Source organism: Zonotrichia leucophrys, chromosome 5 (genome assembly GCF_028769735.1).
Source record: "Zonotrichia leucophrys gambelii isolate GWCS_2022_RI chromosome 5, RI_Zleu_2.0, whole genome shotgun sequence".
Taxonomy (NCBI): domain Eukaryota; kingdom Metazoa; phylum Chordata; class Aves; order Passeriformes; family Passerellidae; genus Zonotrichia; species Zonotrichia leucophrys.
This window is the reverse complement of record NC_088175.1, coordinates 7,237,263-7,257,891: the sequence shown is the minus strand read 5'-3', so window position 1 is coordinate 7,257,891 and position 20,629 is coordinate 7,237,263. Positions and strand designations below refer to the sequence as shown.

Here is a 20,629-nt window from a genome sequence, read left to right as displayed (position 1 = left end):
TAATGTATCTGTGCTTACATGGGTGACTCTAGAGAGGTTCTGATAATTTTTCTACCTTCAATTGTGCTTTTTTTTTTTTCCAGATGCATTCTCATTTGTTCAAATCCTGATGGGTTTCCTCCATCATTGTTTGAGCTGATGTTTTCTGTGTGTGTTTTATAGCAATTGCCACCACACGTGCGTGTCTGGGATTCTGTAACTCTGAACACACTTCATGTCATCGGAATGGGGTTTTTTGACCGAGCTGTCACTTGCATTGCTTTTTCTAAATCTGTAAGTAAAGTGTATGAATAGTCATATCAAGACTGTTTGCTAGAAAGATCTTTAAATCTTTCAAATTTAGGTGACCAAAACAAACTTTCAAGCTGTCTTTTCTCTCAGGTTCCTCTTTAGAGGAGGAAAGCTTGCAGCCCAGTTGTTTCCAACAGTTTAGGTTGCTATTAAGTTGACAATATCTCAGCATTCTCAGAGATTTACCATGTACTTAAAATAAACTGCAATTAATTTCTTCAGCAGTTGCAAAAATACTTGTGTACTTGAGATTTCAGCATCCCTACTTTTCTTGAATTGTCCTATTCTGTTTCTCCCTGCATAAGAAATTTACTCTCTCTGCACCTTCTAACCCTCTCACTGTGATCAAAATGACTGATGAAAGACTTTTAAAAATTGAGGCTCCCCTAGGAGAATCAAAATCTTTTGCTAAAAAGCAGCAAAGGCATATGAATAAAAGATTGTAAAAAAGTAAAATCCAGTTGTTTGCCTCTTGGCACCATCCTTTGAGCTCTAATCTGTCACAGAGATAAAGGAAATATTTACATGCTGATATAAGCAGCATGTGAGTTCCATATAAAAACTTGAGTCTGTGACCTGGCACGTGCAAGCTGCAAAGCCCCCTGTGCACAACAGAATCTGTAAGCAGTGTATGTGGTGGTGTCTGGTTGTCCTGACAGCATTTTTAGATAGGAGAGGACTACCTGGTCTATTCCCTAGGCAAAATTTACTTCAGTGAAAGTTTCTACAAACACTTGAAATCCATTGATACTTATGTTTATAGAAAGTAGAAAAGAGAGGGCTGTATTGGGAGAACTAGTTAATAATACAAAGGTGAAAGCTAACACAGTTTGACATCAACTTTGAAGGATAAATAAAAAGGATTTGTAAGCAAACTCTCTGTAAATACCCCTCTGGAGGGAGACAGATGCATGATAACACAGGAGCACTACTGGTGTTTGCCAGAAGAAAGCCAGTATTTAATATATTTGCTTTGTGATTTTGGTCACAGCTTGGCCTGTTCTGGGCATCACTTCCCACCCAGTAGCAGCAGCTCTCTCACTTCAGATGCCCTCTCTTCAGGTTCCTTAGTCCTGCCTCTGCCCCTCCTCATGGGCTGCTAAGGCCCAGTTTTTGTAGCTGTGTCTGACGTTGTGGGCCTGAAGAATGAAGAAAGAATTAAAGAATTAGGGTAATTGAGATTAGAAAGAGTGATAAATGTCATAACTATAAAAAAGACACCTGTCAAGAATAAATTGTTTTCTAATTCCTTACTATGTTTTCTGATTTTGGTCTATTGTACTAATATGAAGAATAAAATGGTTTCCTGTATTAACAGGCATCTGAGAAGAAATAATTGGTTTAAATTGCAAAGAAAGAAATCCAGTATAGTTATCAGGAAAAGCTTTCTTAATAAAATAGATAATGATGTGTAGTTTGCCTTTGGAATTTCCACTACTGAATATTTGTAAAGAGATATCTACCACATTCCTGTCAGCAGTTTGCCAGAGTCCTTCTTCTAGGTCCCTTTTCAGCATGACCCTATAAATTATTATATTTTATGGAGATCTAACTACAAGTATAACAGTTAAAGAGTAAATATGTGTAAATATCTCCACTTATGCATAAGTATTTCATTATTTTGAATGTGTATTTATATGTTCTTCTTGTTGTTTGGATGATGCATTAATATTTCCCATGTTTTGCCTCAGAATGGAGGAAGTAGCCTGTGCTCTGTGGATGACTCCAATGACCATGTGCTTTCAGTGTGGGACTGGCAGAAAGAAGAGAAGCTGGCAGATGTCAAGGTGTTGCAATAAGATATTTTGTACTACGTGCTTGTATGTAGATCTGGTTTCTTGTCTTTCTGTATTTAACTTTTTGTGCCTTTTTAACACTTTCACTGTGTAAAAGGCAAGGAACATGGAAAAAGGGGAATATTTTCTCTCTGTTAAGATTATCCCAATAGTTTTGATTTTTATTAAATTTTGCTGTTGTTGTCATTCTAGAATTGATTAGAAAATTTTGGGCAGCAGTGATAGGAGCATGTGCAGGAAAAAGATCCTAAACTAATCTTTTGTGTAGAAGTGCTCATTATGTGACATGATTTTAAGGATACATTTTGATACTAACTTATAAAGACATAACATTAATTTTTTGACTACAGAGTATTCCAGTCTATGTTAGTAAATAAATAGCTCAAAATTATTCTTATATCAGAAGTATCTGTTTACCTAACTAGAGAATCATGTAATATTGTTTTCTTTCCTTTGCATTTTAGATTTTGATACAATGTTTTTCTTTTTCCTTCCAAGTGCTCTAATGAGGCTGTATTTGCTGCAGATTTTCACCCTACTGATACAAATATAATAGTCACCTGTGGAAAATCACACCTTTATTTTTGGACATTAGAAGGAAACTCCCTTATTAAAAAGCAAGGATTATTTGAGGTAAAATAAAATGTTTCTCTAATTTTATGTTTATAGAAATGATACAGTCATACAGAAATAAGGTTTAATAAGGTTTGATAAATCAAAATAAGTAATTATTAGTAATCTCAAAGTGTTGCAAAAGCTCAGGTGGCATTCATGGTATGGCACAGAGAACTTTTCCATGGGTAAAATTTACACACTGAAATTTTGAAATGCAATTGCCCATTTTTCCTTGTATTCTTTTTCCTGTATTCTTTCTGCTACATAACCCCACTCTCCCACTCACAACCTGTGGAAGATAAAATTACCTTAAAACTCTCTATTCTATAATTAAAAAAAAAAAAAAAAGAGTGTGATGGAGGAGATTTTTATTTTATGAAAGATCCCATAAAAAATACATTTGTATGAATTTTCTTCCCTTTTCCTCTGTTCTGCTCACACACATGCACATATGTCATTCAAATCCACATTGAGCTGGCCACTATTTGGTAAATATAATTTTCATTTCAAGGTTTGATTTGGTTTTGTTCTTGAATATAGACTAAGCTGTACAGCACTTGCATGCACAACTGAGGGATGTTTGCAATGACTGCAGATAACTCCAGTGAGTGCTAGTTAACTATGGAGTCATGGCTCCCAAGGATAGTCAGAACAAATATTTACAATGCTAGTTCATATACTTTGTGTGGAATCAGGAGGAGATGCTGAGAGAATGCATGTAAATTTTGTCACATTTTATTTTTCATGCATTTTAAATGGATTTTTCTCCCTCTTCTGTCTCTGTTGGTCTTGGTGATGATTAGAGCTGGAAAAGAGTAGTGCAAAGAACAGCTCTTACTTTGGGGGAGAAAGGGATCATGCACATAGATTGTCAGCAAGGAATGTATAATGTCCTTAGAAGCTACCAATGATGTTTTTGTTCCCTTACACATTGAATTTTTTTGTTGCTATCAGTGTCTTAAATGCAGAGTTTCATTACTGAAATTTGGACTTCTTTCAAGAGATGATTCCTTCATTCTTACACTATGGCCAAACTCTCTAGTAATATTTTATTTTTTATCCTAAAAACTTTGGAGTTAAGAATTATAATAATAAAGGTTGTTTGAAACATTGGCCAGTTCTAAATACTCCAAGTCTTTGGCATTCTGCAGTAGCTGGGGAATTTGGTTTATCTCAGAGCAGTCTTGGTCATGTGTTACATATTGGCAGGTGTTCTCACTCACTCCATCCCCAGCTTGCAATTAAAGGGTGCAGGATTGGGCCACGAACCTCAGCTGATGCATCTTCTGCCCTTGCACAGATTATTCTGTTTAGACTGTAGGAATGTGTTTAACTTTTATAGATATTTAAGTGATAATAGAGCTGTATAAGACTAAACTAAATTAACTAAATTAACAAATGCATAAAGTTAAAATCCATGGGTTGTGTGTTGCTGTGAATGTATATTTTTCATAACCATGCAGAAACAAGAGAAGCCAAAGTTTGTCCTGTGTGTGACCTTTTCTGAAAATGGTGATACTATTACAGGAGACTCAAGTGGAAACATTTTGGTTTGGGGGAAAGGTAAGAGAGAATGTCACTATTCACTTCCATCTTAATATTAGACTACGTGTAGAGCTTCATTTTAAGAATAAATTTTCTTTTATCTTGAGCTCTTTCCCAAGACCAATCCAGGTGATTGTGCCCGGATTCTTTTCTACAGGAAGCTAAAGAATATCTGTACCTAAACTGTAGAGCATAAAATTCTATCAAATGTGTTTCTTATGGTCAAATACTGAATGACAGAGCTATTCCAGCATGTGGGGTTTTTACTGATGTAAGAGATGCCAAGAAAAGTGCCTTCTTTAATCACTGTACAGAAAGAAACATTGTTAATGTAATTGATGATCTCCAGTCTCCTATCCTGTCCCTCTGTACTGTTTGCAGAAATTATGCCTATTGACACACACTTTTCAAAAGACAACAGATAGCAGTATTTGTTTTCCTAGGAAGTCAAGCTAAAATGCATTCAGATCTAATTGATTCCTTTATTTCAGAAGAACAGATGGATAGGAAGAACTTCTTAAAAAGCGTTTTCTAGTAAGAAGAGAACTTTTTTCAGGCAGCAGAAGGCAATGCCTGCCAGAGGGCAAACAGCAGCAACATCCTAAATGTGTACTTAGTGCCTCAGATGCCATGCATAGGGATAAGGAGAATCCCTTAAAGGAGGCCTTATTAGCAAAGGAAGAGGGGATGTGGATGACAGCTTTTTCCTATTTACTCAGTGCTTTCTCCCAAGATACTACTCAGAGGGATAAGACCCTGAAAACAATACAGTGAATCAATTATACAGTTGAGCCTTACTGAGTTGTTTTGGTTTTTCTTTTTCAACCAAGGACTGTCAGCTAATTATCTCCTTGACCAGTACACTGCTGGGGACAGGGGTGGATTTGGTGTTTTTAACTTGGTTTCTCATTTATCTCCCTTTCCATTTTCCTGTGGTAATTTATAGCAAGGCACTTCAACACTTTTCCTTCAAAACTGACTTTAGAAATTGCCCTGTCCCATGTCCCTGTTCTTTGTTGTTATTTTGGACTGCCAGCAGACAAGGGAGACAGGGGCAGTGTACTGTTCAGGGGCCAGTTTGCCATAATGCTGGTAGACCAATTTCTGCCTTGACTGCAAGCAGCATCCTCTGCCCTTTCTCCCAGAAATAAAAAGGAATTCTCTGTATGCTCAAGATCCCAAATTCTGCCAGCTCTTTAGGGTTGGGCAAAAATGTTTTTTCTTGTTTTTCTGTCTCATACAGTGTACTTGCTCTGCCTTCACTACTTTTGAGTCAGAGCTCTATGTGCAAGAGAGGGCTGCTTCCACCAGGTCAGAGTACCCTTAGCAAAAACTTAATAGAAATCAGTTGTGCCTGACCCATTATATCCATAGACATGGATGAAGGAAAAGCAGTTTGTTTTTCCTAACTTCCATCAGCCCCTCACTTGTGCTAAACATCAAGTTAGCAAAGCTTTGATGCAAGGTGCACATTTCAGTAATAGAATCACCAGTAATCATTTATTTGTACTTCATAATAGTAATAATTCACCAAATTAGAGATACTTAATCCAAAGTGGTTGGTTTTGGCAGTGTTGAGTGTAAGAAGCTACTTAAACAAGCCAAGTTCATCAGTAAATAAGTACAGAGAGTGGAGAGTGGTCAGCACATTCTGCCAGATGTACAAGGACCTCTAGCTTAGTCAGATTTCGCAACAAGTTCAGGATGTGGAAGCTGCAGAATATCTTATATCTGGAGGAGAAAAGTGACTGGGTTATGGGTTTTTGATGATAAGGTGTGTAGTGCTACTACAGGTCAGATGTGAGGTCAAATTATTTCACTTAAACCCTCTTGAAAGGTTTAAATGAACCTATTTTATTTTGTTCTTGACCTGGGCTGAGTATGTATGTTTTTATTTTTGAGGTAGGAAGAAGATATTGTAAAATATACTAATTCAGCATCTTCTGTGGGTCTGTGTGTTTTGGTCCAGCATCCCACGCCCACTGTTATCATTGTTTAAATGCAGTCCTTGAGAGATAGTAGAGAAATGGAGAAAAAAAAATGGGGAGGAAGGAGCTCTTAAGCTGAGCATTTCAGTAATAATGCCTTTTTTCCTTCTTTTCAGGTACCAACAGAATAAGCCATGCAGTTCAAGGGGCACATGAGGGTGGAATCTTTGCCCTGTGCATGCTGAGAGATGGCACCTTGGTATCAGGGGGAGGAAAAGACCGAAAGCTGATCTCTTGGAATGGAAACTACCAAAAAATTCACAAAACTGAGGTGATATTGCCTATCTTGAAATTACTCTGCTACTTAAAATAAAATACTGTGGTTCTCTGAGCATCTTTTTATTTTGTTTTTTCTTATGGATCTGTGTTCTATGGGAAAGCAAATCACTGGTCAAATACAGTATTTTCATATGCTGAGTTGGAAGGGCCCCATCAGGATCATGGAGTCCAACTCCTGGTCCTGCACAGGACACCTCAAGTTTTCAGTCCTCAGATCATTCCTGTTATTGCCTATTCATTAACATAATATTTCCTTTCTAAGGTCTGTGGTAGTTGGAAAACAAATCTTGTGTATCTTTCCATATTATTTCTTCCTTTCTTTGCATTTAATAATGTGAGGTAATGTTTAACTTCAGAGTATTACAGTATTGAAGTGGTTTTATGCGTTCCTCTTTCCCTAAATGATGTCAGGATTTTTTTAGGATTTTAATACTTAAAGTTTTTCATTTATTTCTTGGTTGATGTTATTGATTTTAAAATGTAATTTAAACAAAATTAGAAAATTACTCCAGCTGCTATGTAGGAACTTAGAAGACTAAAGCAGAATTTGTTTGGACAGAACTACTTTGTTTACATACTGAATGTAAGAGAAGAATCAGCAGAAAACTCTAAGGAAGGGCTTCAACTCTACTATATAATATTAAATAATAATTAAATAATAATACTATATAATTAACTTTATAATATTAATATTTAATGTTGCAAATGTATATACAATTGATATGTCTCTTTTTGTAATTCAGTTTTTAACACAGTACAAGGGACATGCTTGTTGTGCTGTTTCTAACTGTGGTGTCCTTCTTTTTTCCCTTATTTGTTGATATTCTGGTATTCCTTGTTATTTTACATCTTCCCTTGAACTTTATTTTAGAGATTTGCACTGGCTCTTTCAGAACCAAGGCTGCAATTAAAGAAACATTCATTGCCAGAAAATGCTCAGAGTAGAAATGCTTATTCTGATATCACAGCTGCAATTAAATACTATTGAATTAACACAGCATGAAGGAACCTTTTGTGTTTCTTGAAATACTTGATTTAGCTGAGTATTCTGTAGATAAGAAAGTCTTGTCTTGCAGTGTTATAGAATTTACTGAGCTGATGCAAGTTGTTATAAAATTTTGCAAGATAGGCACATGTATTAATTTGTTTCATTTCTTTGCTGTGCAATATTTATTAAAACACATTTACTACTTTAAAAATGGCAATACCTGACAAATTGTCTGACTTATCTGTCCTTTGTCTGTTCTGACCACAGATTCCAGAGCAGTTTGGTCCAATAAGAACAGTAGCAGAGGGAAAAGGGGACGTTGTATTAATAGGAACCACCAGAAACTTCGTCCTACAGGGCACCCTGTCAGGAGACTTTTTCCCAATTACCCAGGTAAGCTGGGTTTCCTTACAGGTACACTTCTAAGTATGTAAAAGCAGTACATATCCTGTTTAAAGTTAATTTTCATAAATATGCATCTGATTTCTAACAGGACTTTCAGCAATAAGAATAATTATAAATACGTATATATCTAGAGCTAACATATTTTTGAAATGTTTTATTATATAGTTGGGTCATTTTAATATTGTTTAAACATGTTTGGTTTTCATGGCCTGACCTTCTTGTCTAAAAACATCTCTCCTTGCATAGGGCCACACTGATGAGCTCTGGGGACTTGCAGTCCATTCCTCTAAGCCTCAGTTCTTCACATGTGGACACGACAAACACATTACACTCTGGGATGCAACCACTCACCATCCTATCTGGAACAAGATTATAGAGGTATACATTTATTAAATACAGCTCTCCTGTTACAGAAATTCTCTAGTCATTTTGGTTTTTCTTAAGATTATTGTTTAAAATTACCTTAAAATATTAACTTGAGGGAAAAAAATCATTTCATGTTAACCTATTTTTCTCATAGAGATCAATGTAAAAGCTTTTTAATGCAGCTATTCTGAGTACAAGTTAGATTAAATGCACTGTTTGAACCTCTGGTTTATTCAATGAAATATCTTTGCATTTGCTATGGAATTATACTTTAAAACATTACGAAATTTTCCTTTCTGAAATGTTGTAGTGTATTAGAAGCTGGGCATAGAAATCCTGGATCTCAACAATTCTCTGAAATTTTCTTTAGAGTTAGTAATTATTTTAAATTAGTCACTTGCTTATCATTAATGAGAATATCCTTTCCACCTAGCCTCTAGGGCTAGTAATTACCAATTAATGTAATGATTTCTCAACAAAAATATCAGCAGGTTTACTGAAAGAGCTACAATGTGATACTGTTTTAAAATACAGAAAATTAAAGACACAAGCATTTCCATGAGATGGATCACTGGACTGGGTTTTTTGCTTGCATTTTAAAATTGTTTTAATGGTATAAGGAAAAAACCCCTATATTGGTATTTTCTGCTATAACCTGAAAAGTTCTGGACCTCATTCTTTGTAACTGGACAAGTATTAGAAAGAAAATGCTTATCTTTTTTTAGGCATATGTTTAAATTGCGAGAAAAACACTAGAGTTTTACCAAGTAAAATGTTTTTAAATTGCACATCCAAATAAGAAACCCAGTTTATGCCCTTAATCTCCCACTGAGCTGCAGCTTAGCAGGTGCTGGAAAAAGGTGTTGGTGTGTGTAGGAGTTAGGCTTTACCCCTCCTGCAAGTGCCACGCACCTTTGTTGAATAAGGCACTTGCTTGTCCTTCAGACTGCAGGTAAACTGCAGCTTTGATGCTTAATTCTAAAGTCAGCTCTAGTTTAAGAAGTTATTTTTATCTCTCATTTCTTCGGGATTTATTGAGAAGCTGCCATTGCCAATGTTATTGTTATGAAATCACTTGCCAAATTATTTTTAGAGAGTAAAGAAAAGAAAAGAGTGGCCTTGTATAGAGGGCAAATAAGTTAATTAGATAATATTTCAATTAGTTAAAAATGCTTTTTTACATCTCAAGTTTATATTGAAAGAGAAAAAACAACTCCTAAAATTCAACAAGATGGTTTTACTCTGTTCCAGGGGCAAATAATTGAATTGTATTTTTGTTATAACTTGATAGCATGCACTGGTAAAAAAGCATGTTTTTTTCTGAACCTTTTCAGGATCCAGCACAGTCTTCAGGTTTTCATCCTTCAGCATCTGTTGTTGCAGTAGGGACACTAACTGGAAGGTAAGAGGTGCAGGGCTACACCTTGGGCACCAAAAAACCTCTGATTTTTCCAGCTCACATCCAAGCTCATGTAGATGTATGTAATCACACATCTTCATTCCCTATTGATTTCTATTGAATGTCACAGTGAAATTTATTTGTATTGCCTCAGTACCTAGAAACCCCAGGCTTGGGCCAGCACCCTGTGTTTGCTGAGTGTTGCATGAACAGAGATAGTTTCTGCCCTGGGAGAGAGAGACAGTGTAGATCAGTGGAAGAAAGAGTAGAAAATCTAGGTGAGCTGTGAGACCAGGCATGGGAAGTGCTGTCACCATACCAGTGACCTAAATGTTAAATCTTTGTGTCCACTGGGAAAAAGGAGAGGCTAAAGGGGGAGTTTGATGTAGTGGAGGGAGGTTTCCTCCAAGGCCTTTAGGGCTGCATGGAGGAAATCCCATAGAAAAATTCTGTGTGTTGGAAAATGTAGTGAGGGGTTCATGGTCCCTAATGCAGTGACAACCAGAGAGGCTTTAAAAAAATTGGCAAATGTTCCCGTGTGCTAGACATAGTGTAAAAATGCACCTTAAGAGACTTGCTCTGCTTGCAGAGTGTGAGGGATAAACAAGGCAGAGGAAACTGAGGTGCAGGAGAGTATTTTAGGCAGCAGGTTGAGCCCTTGGTGCCATTAGTGGCAGCTGCAGGGTTTATCTGTGGTTGTCTCTCACAGGAGGGACTGCCTTTGCCTAACTTCTCCCTCTGCTTTAGTGTCACTTGAGGGCAGGCTTGGCTGTTAGTACTGAAAACAGTTCCAGTTCACTGAGAACATACAGGAAAGTTATGAGCTTATTTCAGATTTTATATCAATCCTAAATAAAGGACTTACTTTTGTTACTGAATTTACTTTATCTACTAAATAAAGTAAAACAGAAGGAGAAATTTTTGAGGAAAATTCTCTTTGTCTTTAGTAATCTGATGCAAGTATTGAAATGCAAATTTTATCTTTGACCTTTCTACATGTTTTCACAAACTAATTTTTGGTTCATTAAAGTTAATCAATTAAACTAAACTACTGAAAAAATAATGAATTAATTAACTTTAAAATAAATTAATTAATCTCTTTCTTCTATCAGAAGAGAATGGTCCTGATGCTTGCTTGTGTTTTCCCTTGCTCTAGGATTTAATGCAGCCATCAATTTAAACATAGCAATTTTCAACATTGCATAGAGGAAGGTCTTTAAAGGAGAAGGGACATCACAAGCAATGCTTATTTTATTCTTATGCATTACATACTAAAACACACTAAAATCTGAAGACTGATGTTGGGGTCAATGCCCATGCATTTTTACATTTAAAAAAGATGTGAAAGAAACTATCATTGTGTTAAAGTAAAAATAGACCAAACTGAGTAGCATTTGCTGTTTTTCTCTTCTTGGTATAAAACTTATGCTATTTTGACAGAAGAAAAGTTGGTCAAGATTACAGTAGATTTAAATTCCTTTTGGAATGATTTATTGGCCTCTTTCTGTGTTTACAACAGGTGGTTTGTGTTTGACACAGAAACAAAAGACTTGGTCACTGTACACACAGATGGAAACGAACAGCTGTCTGTAATGCGTTACTCACCAGGTTTGAGAGCATTTATTTACTGGGAAAAAAAAGGCATTGAATTTTTTTATTAAATTAGGGGTTGGCTTGTTTTATAATAAGTCCCTTCTTGCCACACTGAAGTTGAAAATAAGTGTGCAATGAAACATTGGCAGGACTTTATGGGTGGTATCTTAAGCTCTGGTTTTGTTTTACCTCCCTCCCCAACATGTTCAATATGGTTTCACTGTGAAGAAGGGAAAAAAAAATAAAGACTTAACTCTGCTGGTTGTTGCAATTGGGTTAGCCCTAAATGGACTGTAGCTGCTTCCAAAAATGTCATGTGTTTTTAACAGTAATATTTGTAAGTATTAAATTGCTGGTTTTTAGTCTTGATAAATACATCAATATGCAACTGGAAAATTTAAAACAAAATTTAATTTATTAATTTTTTAATATCAAGGCCTTTAAGAACAGTTCCTCTTGTCTGTGACTTTTCAAACAAACTTTACAAAATTAGCCTAAGTTCTTTCTTACAGGAATAATTGCAGTTTCACTTTTCTGTTTATAGATGGAAACTTCTTGGCAATAGGTTCCCATGACAACTGTATTTATATATATGGTGTAAGTGAAAATGGAAGAAAGTACACTAGAATTGGCAAATGTTCAGTAAGTAACCTTTTTTCTACTGGGTCAGTATCAACACCCAAAGGGTGTTTTGTAGCACTGTATTAATACTGTCACATTGTGGCACACTGTTAGTGCAGTTGATACATTTTCTCTTTGTAGGGTCATTCCAGCTTCATTACTCATCTGGATTGGTCTGTTAATTCACAATATCTCGTGTCAAATTCAGGAGACTACGAAATCTTATACTGTGAGTAAGAATTATTTTTAGTCCTTTTGTGCAAAGTTCATGCAGTCTAACACAGATTTAAAATTTAAATGAGACCATATAACTGCCAAGATCAACCATATGTTTTAATTCATCTGGTGTAATCAGAAATCTATACAATTTGAGAATGAAATATGTTGTTATGTGGGTTTTTTTTCTTTTCTAGGGATCCCCTCTGCTTGTAAACAAGTTGTGAGTGTTGAAACAACTAGGGATATAGAATGGGCCACTTACACCTGTACTTTAGGATTCCATGTTTTTGGTAAGTAAATTTCCTCTTAAAAGTTCTTACCATTCTTTTTATTAACAAACACTTGGAATGCCAACTTTTGCTTGTGAAACATGACTATTCATAATTCAGGGAAAAATACAGAACTTCTGTTATGCCATTTTTATTACAATCTGTCTCCTTATTTCAATCCAGAAAGACTCTGATTTAATATTCTTGCTAGCTTCAAGAACAAATATCATATTACAACATAAGTGGGAGATAAGGAAAAAATCACATACTGCCCTTTCTGTCTCAGTAGAGCAGCTTCTCATAATGTTTAATTTAAAGTACCAGTTCTGTGAAATTGTCATGTATTTAGGCAGTTACTGGGTCGATTCCCCTTACCAAAACTGATTTCATTTGCTTTGGTTACTGTGCAAGCACAAAATGAATGATAGTCTCCTTCATTAAGAGCTTATCATGTATTGTGATACAGTCTATAGCAATTAAATTGAGTGACAGAAATTCAAAAGGAAAAACATAACAAAATCCAGTGGTTTGTTTCCATGGGACTTCTCTTTTGCTAAATTTGAATAATCCACTTTCCCCAGTGTAGTCTGAAGCTTTGTACTCATCCACAATATGTGCAGGGCTGGACAGATGGTTACAAACACTGAGTACAAGAAGCTTCAAATTCTTGAGTCCTCAAGAGGAAATAGGGAACCATGGTAGAAGTTCAGAGTCTGGTTTAGTATAAGTGGTAAACAAGGAATATTTGCACCCATGTTTCAAGTAGAATAGATTGCAGTGATGTGTTTGAAGGCAGACAGAAAGGGCATGGTTTCCATTTTCAAGGGCCTGAAGATGCTATGGCAGTAGCAGTATGCTGGGAAAACACCTTCAAGTTTTCTGTAATTTAGCTGACAAGCAGTGCTTGGATAGCACTTGGATATCACAGCACACAGATTTAGTAAACCCTGCAAGATTGGCTGCATGTTGACATGATGTGTTTTTCATTTAAGGAATAGAGGCTCTTATGGAATTATTAAAATATTTCTGGGGTTTGAGTACACCCTACACAGAGTTACAAAGCTACAAAGTCCTTGCATTTAGCATCACAGGTTCAGATACTCTGAGATACTAAATATCCTGTTTGAGGTTTCCTTACTTTTTAGTTCAGATTCCTACAAAATACAGTGCTATTAGAATCTGGGGCTGCTTTTGATGCATTGAAAGTCAGAGGACAGAGTCATGTCACACTTGAGAGGGAATCTCCCTCTTGCAACAGATCAGCTTTTTGAGCCAGAGCATGGGACAAAATAATCTACTGAGGGGGGAGGAGACATGACACTGCTAAAGCTGAAGTGTTACAAAACCCAATGCTTTTAAAAATATTTCTTTAATAATAATTTAATAAGAAAGTACAATTTCATGACAAACCCAGTTAGAGCCCACTGCTTTCAGTAGGGAAGGAGTAATTTGGAAAGTTGAAATAAGTCAGGTATTTTCAAAGTATTTGAGTGTGATGAACCTTGTTGTATCTGTGAAAACAACTGGTTAGTGCCAGCTTGAGGTCATTAGTACTTATTTTCAACACCTCACAGAGAACAAAGTACTGAAAAACTGGAGAATGAAAGCAATATCTGCAGGATCATATATATGCCTTCAGAGCCCATATGGAGTGGCTAAAGTGCAAAGTGAGTGGCTAGAATAATAAATTGAAGAAGCACATAGATTATGAGAGGAAAACCAGTCCACTTTTATTCACAGTCAATCAGTACTTTAGGGCCTCAGAGCAGCCAGTTAGAACAGTCTTCACATGCTTGCTAGGATGGCCTCAGAAGCAGCACAGAGAAGCAGCAATCACAGCATCCAGGATGTGGGGCTTCTAGTATATTGATTTTTCAGTATCTGTGGCTGACTGAGGCCAGGGATATTTTCTTTCTCTGGCAGAACCACATAAAAACCCCAAACTATGCACAGCATCCCCAGCTCAGCATAACCAATGCAGGGGGCAAAGGGAGCTCTGATCCCTTGAACATCTGTCTTTGAGCATGGGAACAGATTAGTCAGCCTGCAAGTGTTTAGAGATGATTCAACTGAAAGTCAATAGCATGTAAAGAAGTGTGCTTGAGGGGGGTTGTTTAAGTGATACAAACACATAAATGTGAAAGGGCAAAGACTTTAAAACACTTACTGATCCATAAGCTCTTTCAAGAGCCATGTGCTGCTGGATACACAAGTAAGGTATCAGTTCATAGCACGTGCCCAGTTTTGGAAAAAATAATGTTTGAGGTGAAGGACAGGAACAGAAGAAATACAAGATACTGTACGAAGCCTGACAACATTGCAAGCAAAGCAGAACTCAGACTGGTTGGGTTCAAAACTGACTAGAACACTGTAAATGGATTATTTTGTTTGAATATCTTTATTAATAGCATGCCTGTAAAGTTTGTAGGTGGTGTAAGGTGCAGGATTAGCAAGTTGTCTTGAGAAACAGAGTGGTATGACAAAAGGAAGGAATTCAATAGAGTCATAGAGGAGGCTCCCCACTAGAATGGCAGAACCCAGTTGTACAAATGCAGAACAGCTGAGAGCAGATCTGCACAGAAAGATCAGATTACTTTTGCATACAAACTGAACATGAGTCAACAGCATTATGCTGTTGTAGGAAAGGCAGATACATTAGTGAGATGTGTAATGAAAAGGATGCCATGCAAAATGTGAAGCAATCATCCATTTATCAGTATTGGCTTCAGTCACAGCTGGAATGGCTGCTTCTGGTTTTTGCACATTGGACCAACAGATAATGTGCTGACTAGCAAGAATAATTAATTATCCATCTAAATATTGTTCTGGGAGAAGAGATGTAATGAATGAATTTTAGAGAAGAGGAGGAAAAAATAGCGTGGCATCAGTCTTCAAATGAGAGAAATTAAATGCTCTCTTTTACAGGTCTGCAGAGGATGGGAAAAATAAGGACTACTTTTTCAGCAAGGGGCATTCAATTTGCATATTCATAAAAACTGCGTGAGGCACTAGGATAAATTTTGAAAGAACCAAGAGATTCAAAGAAAAATCCTCCTATTATCCATTCCCTATTTTCAAAATGGCAGTCTTGTTTCTTTAACCATTTCCTTCAGAGGTTATTTATCCTTCAGGGGTTATATATTCAGCTTGTCATAAGGACCTCTTGAGAAGACTCCTACCTCTTTTCAGCTAACATTTGATGTTCATATAGCCTCCTTCTTGTCAAAGCAGATATTTAAAAAAGATTTTCTGTGTCTCTTTGTTCTGCATATTTGTAATTCCAGGAGTAGCAATTATTATGTTTCTTTGCAGGTTTCTTTAGGCCTCTTTTACTATCCCTGATCTAGCAATATGATGTTTCCACACATATCAGGAAAATTAAGAGCAGTCTACAAATCAGACTTTGCATTTGATTTACAGCAATTTGTAATTCCTTATGAAGACATGGAACAACCTCCTCGTAGTGAATTGCTGTGCAGTGATACAAAGGCTGTATCTGGGAAGAATCCCAGTGACTGAAGGATAGCTGTGCCCACTGTGGGGTTTGAAGTATCCCAAAGGAGGAACTGGAGTGTGCCTTGGGAGTTCTTAGAGGAGTAGGAACTCTCTCACTCTGAGCTGCAGCAGCAGAGGAGGAGCGTGCCCTCGAGTGGGCACAGCTGCAGGGACACACTGCAGGGACAGGTGGCACAGGGCACACTGCAGGGGACAGGTGACACAGGGACCCACTGCAGGGACAGGTGACACAGGGCACACTGCAGGGACAGGTGACACAGGGCACACTGCAGGGGACAGGTGACACGGGACACACTGCAGGGACAGGTGACACAGGGACACACTGCAGGGGACAGGTGACACGGGACACACTGCAGGGACAGGTGACACAGGGCACACTGCAGGGGACAGGTGACACGGGACACACTGCAGGGACAGGTGACACAGGGACCCACTGCAGGCGACAGGTGACACAGGGACAGGCACTGAAAATCACAGAGCCAAGACACAGCGGGGATTTTGCCAAGTCATGATGGGAAGATGACAGTGATCTCTGAAAGCTTTATGCTCTTTATGTTGAGCAGGGATTAGATAAAATCTAAATTAGAAAATCATAACCAAAAAAAGCCTGCAGAACTACATACAAAATCCTGAAATTTCAATAACTGGGTGGATTTTAGTAAAATTGCAATTTATTGCAGACAAGTATTCAGAGGCTTTGAAGATGTGGTGCACAGATTTGGTCTCTGCGCTGTTGACCTTACAGTTTGATTTTAGGGCACTACTTCATGCATGAACAGCAAAAAGTACACCATGTGGGGAAGGAAGTACTGAGAGTAGAATAAAAGCATTTAAAAACCTTATAATAGGTTCACTTCCTTTTCAAGGGATCTATTAATTAATAAATAATAATTTAAACTACAGAATGTCTTTTTTCATAGGCTTTAGTCTTTAGTAATATGAAGAAATTACTTTTGGATCATAGTCTAGTCTAAAAAACATACCCATGTAATATGAAAAAAGTCTGTTAACTCATACATAAGGAGAAGGGAAAATAAAAGCAGTAACTGTTACTTTTCCACATAACCATATGAAAATTCTTTCAGGCTCAGGCACATGACTAATTCAGCAGAATGTATCTTCTCAGAGTACAAAGCACTTTGCTGTCTAGAGGGAATAAACTGGTTTTTTATGTGTTTGATTCCCTCTTAGGATTTGGACTTTAGCTGGTGTGGAAGTACACATTCTGACTCAGATGCAGTTATTTTTATAGGTTTTTCTTTTCCTTAAACAAGTCATCCTTTATTAACATTTTAACAGAAACTTAGGCTGTCACTTTTATTTCCTGTATCAAAGCCTTTAATGAGTCCCTCTGTGTTTCAGGTGTGTGGCCTGAAGGTTCAGATGGCACAGATATCAACGCTGTCTGTCGATCCCACGGGAGAAAACTGCTGTCAACAGGAGATGACTTTGGCAAAGTACATCTCTTCTCATACCCATGCTCACAGTTTAGGGTAAGGTATTTCCCAAAAATTTACTCTTGTAGTTTGCAAAAATGCATTAAGTGCTGTTTTCCTTTGAATAAAAAACCCCAAACCCCAAAACACATCAGAACAGGAAGAATGGGGGGTTTTATACATCTAAGGGATTTATTTAAAGTTGATTGAGACAATAATTAAATTTAAAAGTTAATTTAATATTAAAATACTTCAAGAGAATGACATGATGCCTTAGTTTTATTGTTGCTTGAATGTTCTAATGAGATGCTTTTATTCTCACTAATATGGTGTTTTCTAGGCTCCAAGCCACGTGTATGGTGGACACAGTAGTCATGTAACTAATGTAGATTTTCTCTGTGAAGACACCCACCTCATCTCCACAGGAGGAAAGGACACAAGTATTATGCAGTGGCGAGTCATTTAAAGGAAACATCAGCATGAACATACACAGTTGAGTCGACCATGCACAGAACTTATGTATAAACTGTATATTTAAAACTTAACAGTATGTTTGCAGTTTAGCCTGGTCACTGTGATTTTTGTTTAAAAAATTCTTACAAACCTCAGGAAAATTAAGCCCTGTGCTGGTTACCTTACTCAGTCTAGTATTTTTTTTTCATTGTGTCACACCTTAAGATTGATCGTTCTCTGTTGTACAATATACAATGCAGTACAAGTTTAATATAAGAAATGTGGCTTGACAGTTTGCAATACAGTGGTATCAGCAGAATGTGACTATCTTAAATGTTTTCTATAAACACTGCTAAACTGGTCACAAAAATGCCTTTCAAAGACTGTATATATGTGCTTATTTGTTTCACTATCTACACTTTGTACTATATATCTACTTATATAGAAAAATCTATGACAATGTCAAGGTACTGAACTGTTTCTGCTGGAGGCTGATGAATAGATACATAAAGTATAAACTGCAATTTAAGATGCAAAAATTAGTGTTCTAGACCTGAAAATGTGAATGCTGGTAAATTTGCATTCTCCTGGTAACAGCACACTGTGGGTGTCACCCATGAGGAGTTGTGTTCCTTTTCCAATGAATCAGCAGGCTTTGTCCCAGTTTGACCTGAATTTTTCAGCAGGGCTTACAGATGTCTGTGTGGTTCAGGTAGTCCATATGAGTTTAAATTAAAAATCTTTTTACTTGTATATGAAAGCTTTCTTTTTGAAAACAAACCAATAAAGCTTGGCCACATCCCCATTATTGGCTCATATATTTAACTAATATGTATATTAATCAGCATGATGCTATATTGTACATGTATAAGATTTTAGCAGTTCATAACAAATGGTAAGGCCATCTAGCTTTACTTTTTTATGCTTATGGATACTGTATATTTGTATTTTAAGACCAAGTAGACCAAGTCTAAAGATATCTTTTTAAGTGTACCATAAACCTGCAGAGGGTAAAGGAAGACTTGGAAGCCTACATGAAATATTAATGTGTAACTTCTGGCCCCTGTGTTTTGTGCATGGATGGGTATTTATAGTATGAAATAAGATTGTGTTTTGCAATGAAGTAACAGTGGAGGTGGTATAAAATGGTTAAGAAGGCCTTATCAATGTTGATTGTGACACAGATTGAAATGTATTGTTTACTATGAGGAATGTATCTGAAGAATTTTAAAAGAAGAGTTCTAAGTGGACTCGCAAAAAGTAATATTAAAATTTTGCTTGTAATGGACAGTAAATGTTAATTCTCTGAACTCTAAAGCACTGGTTGTTTAGAGTGATTTAAATGAAATTGAACCAATAAATTTTGAAACTTTTTTATTACATCTCCAACCTCCTACACTGAAAGTGCAGGACACCAATAAACATGTATTAAAGTGACTTCTCAGTGCATTCTTCTTGTTTAGTAAGGTGTCTTTGTTTGAGTGTGATAAAGAGACAGGCTTTTAGTTAACAACACACATTTGTGGTTTCTCAGTTAGAGATACATTTGAAAATATTTGGCAGTGAAATCTAGATTTTGGGATACATAATTTTATGTGTGCCCATGACCCTGGGGACAAGATGACAATACATACCTGGGAGTGAAACTCCAGCTTTGCAGCAGGAAGGATGCCCCACATGTTCTCACCTACACACTGCCTTGGTCCTGGTCCCAGTGCACATCTCCCATTTCTGGGTGCTCAGCTGGTGCCATGTTGTTCCACTGCTCAGATTTATGCTCGTGGCAAGAGCTCCTGACAATTTCTGTGTTAGGAACTTGTCCTCAGGCGAGACCTTTGCAGGCCATGGTGTCAGGGTCACTTTACCCTGATGTTACCTGGCGCTGTCGCTGCAGGCAGAGGTCTTGATCCCAGCTGGTGACTCTGACCCTGTGCACCAGCACAAGAGTTATTGTGGCCATAAGCAGAACCCAGCTGGGACACAACAACTAAGGCAAACAAAAATCCTGTTTCCTCAGTTTCTGATCGAGCTGTGCTATGTGAAAAATAAATGGCCAAAGAAGCACTGGGACAATTTTTTTTAATAGTGATGTTAATCTCCCTCTTCTTGAAGTGTGTGAAGGTAAGGCACAATACCCTTGCCCTTTCTAAGGTTAACCCAGTTGTAAGAGTCCAAAACACACAAGTGGCAGGTTTTCACTGTGTCTGGATGCTTGGTTATCCACAATGCCTTCTGTTGATTTTTAATTTTTTTTAAATGTGCTTTTGCAAATGGGGTGCTTTCAGGTTTTCTGCTTTTAGAACTGTAGGTGAGTTGTCACTACTTGCAGCAGAGAAAACAGGAGTTGCAAATTGGCTTGGCTCATTCCCTTTTATCCTTCTCACATGGTGCTACTCTTGGGATATAGTAAAGCATTTGTGATCCCTTTTTCATTTTAAACTGTTATCCTTTAGAAGAAATAGATGAGGAATACTGCAAGTTCATCCCTAGGGTTACTGATCAAAGGGCTTTTCAACAATCCCATCCCATCTGTGCCTCTGCTGCTCCTCTGTTTCTAACTTTTGCTGTTAAATGTGTCTTTGTTCCTCTATGAAAACCTGATAAATGTATTAGCTGAATTGGCAAATGGTGGGTAATGTCTTAAGCCAAATATCCGTTTGATGACTGTTATTCTCCCTTCTTTATCCAGGAAACTCTACACAATTTTGCCATTGTTAAAGCTAATCTTCAGCTCTCCTCTCTCCCATCCTTGTTCCTTTGTTCTTGCATTTATTTGTTTTCTCAGGAGTGTCTTTATCACTTTACAAGAAAAAGTGAAAAAGGGGACAATATAAAATAAAATAAAGAAAG

The 20,629-nt window shown here is 37.0% G+C and overlaps 1 protein-coding gene across 8 annotated transcripts in view; it reads left to right on the top strand.

Annotated features, from left to right (window-relative positions):
- Positions 1-19,216, top strand: part of EML1 (EMAP like 1) — a 123,099-nt gene extending 103,883 nt beyond the window's left edge. For all 8 annotated transcript variants that reach the window (XM_064713401.1, XM_064713398.1, XM_064713397.1 and 5 more), the window contains 14 exons: positions 163-273; positions 1,983-2,078; positions 2,586-2,720; positions 4,166-4,265; positions 6,352-6,506; positions 7,770-7,895; positions 8,154-8,285; positions 9,608-9,675; positions 11,192-11,280; positions 11,810-11,907; positions 12,028-12,115; positions 12,300-12,395; positions 17,253-17,383; positions 17,667-19,216. In XM_064713401.1, coding sequence (XP_064569471.1) covers positions 163-273; positions 1,983-2,078; positions 2,586-2,720; positions 4,166-4,265; positions 6,352-6,506; positions 7,770-7,895; positions 8,154-8,285; positions 9,608-9,675; positions 11,192-11,280; positions 11,810-11,907; positions 12,028-12,115; positions 12,300-12,395; positions 17,253-17,383; positions 17,667-17,792 — 1,551 coding nt within the window. In that variant the 3' untranslated portion in view covers positions 17,793-19,216. The remainder of the gene's footprint in view (positions 1-162; positions 274-1,982; positions 2,079-2,585; positions 2,721-4,165; positions 4,266-6,351; positions 6,507-7,769; positions 7,896-8,153; positions 8,286-9,607; positions 9,676-11,191; positions 11,281-11,809; positions 11,908-12,027; positions 12,116-12,299; positions 12,396-17,252; positions 17,384-17,666) is intronic.
- The last annotated feature ends 1,413 nt before the right edge of the window (positions 19,217-20,629 follow it).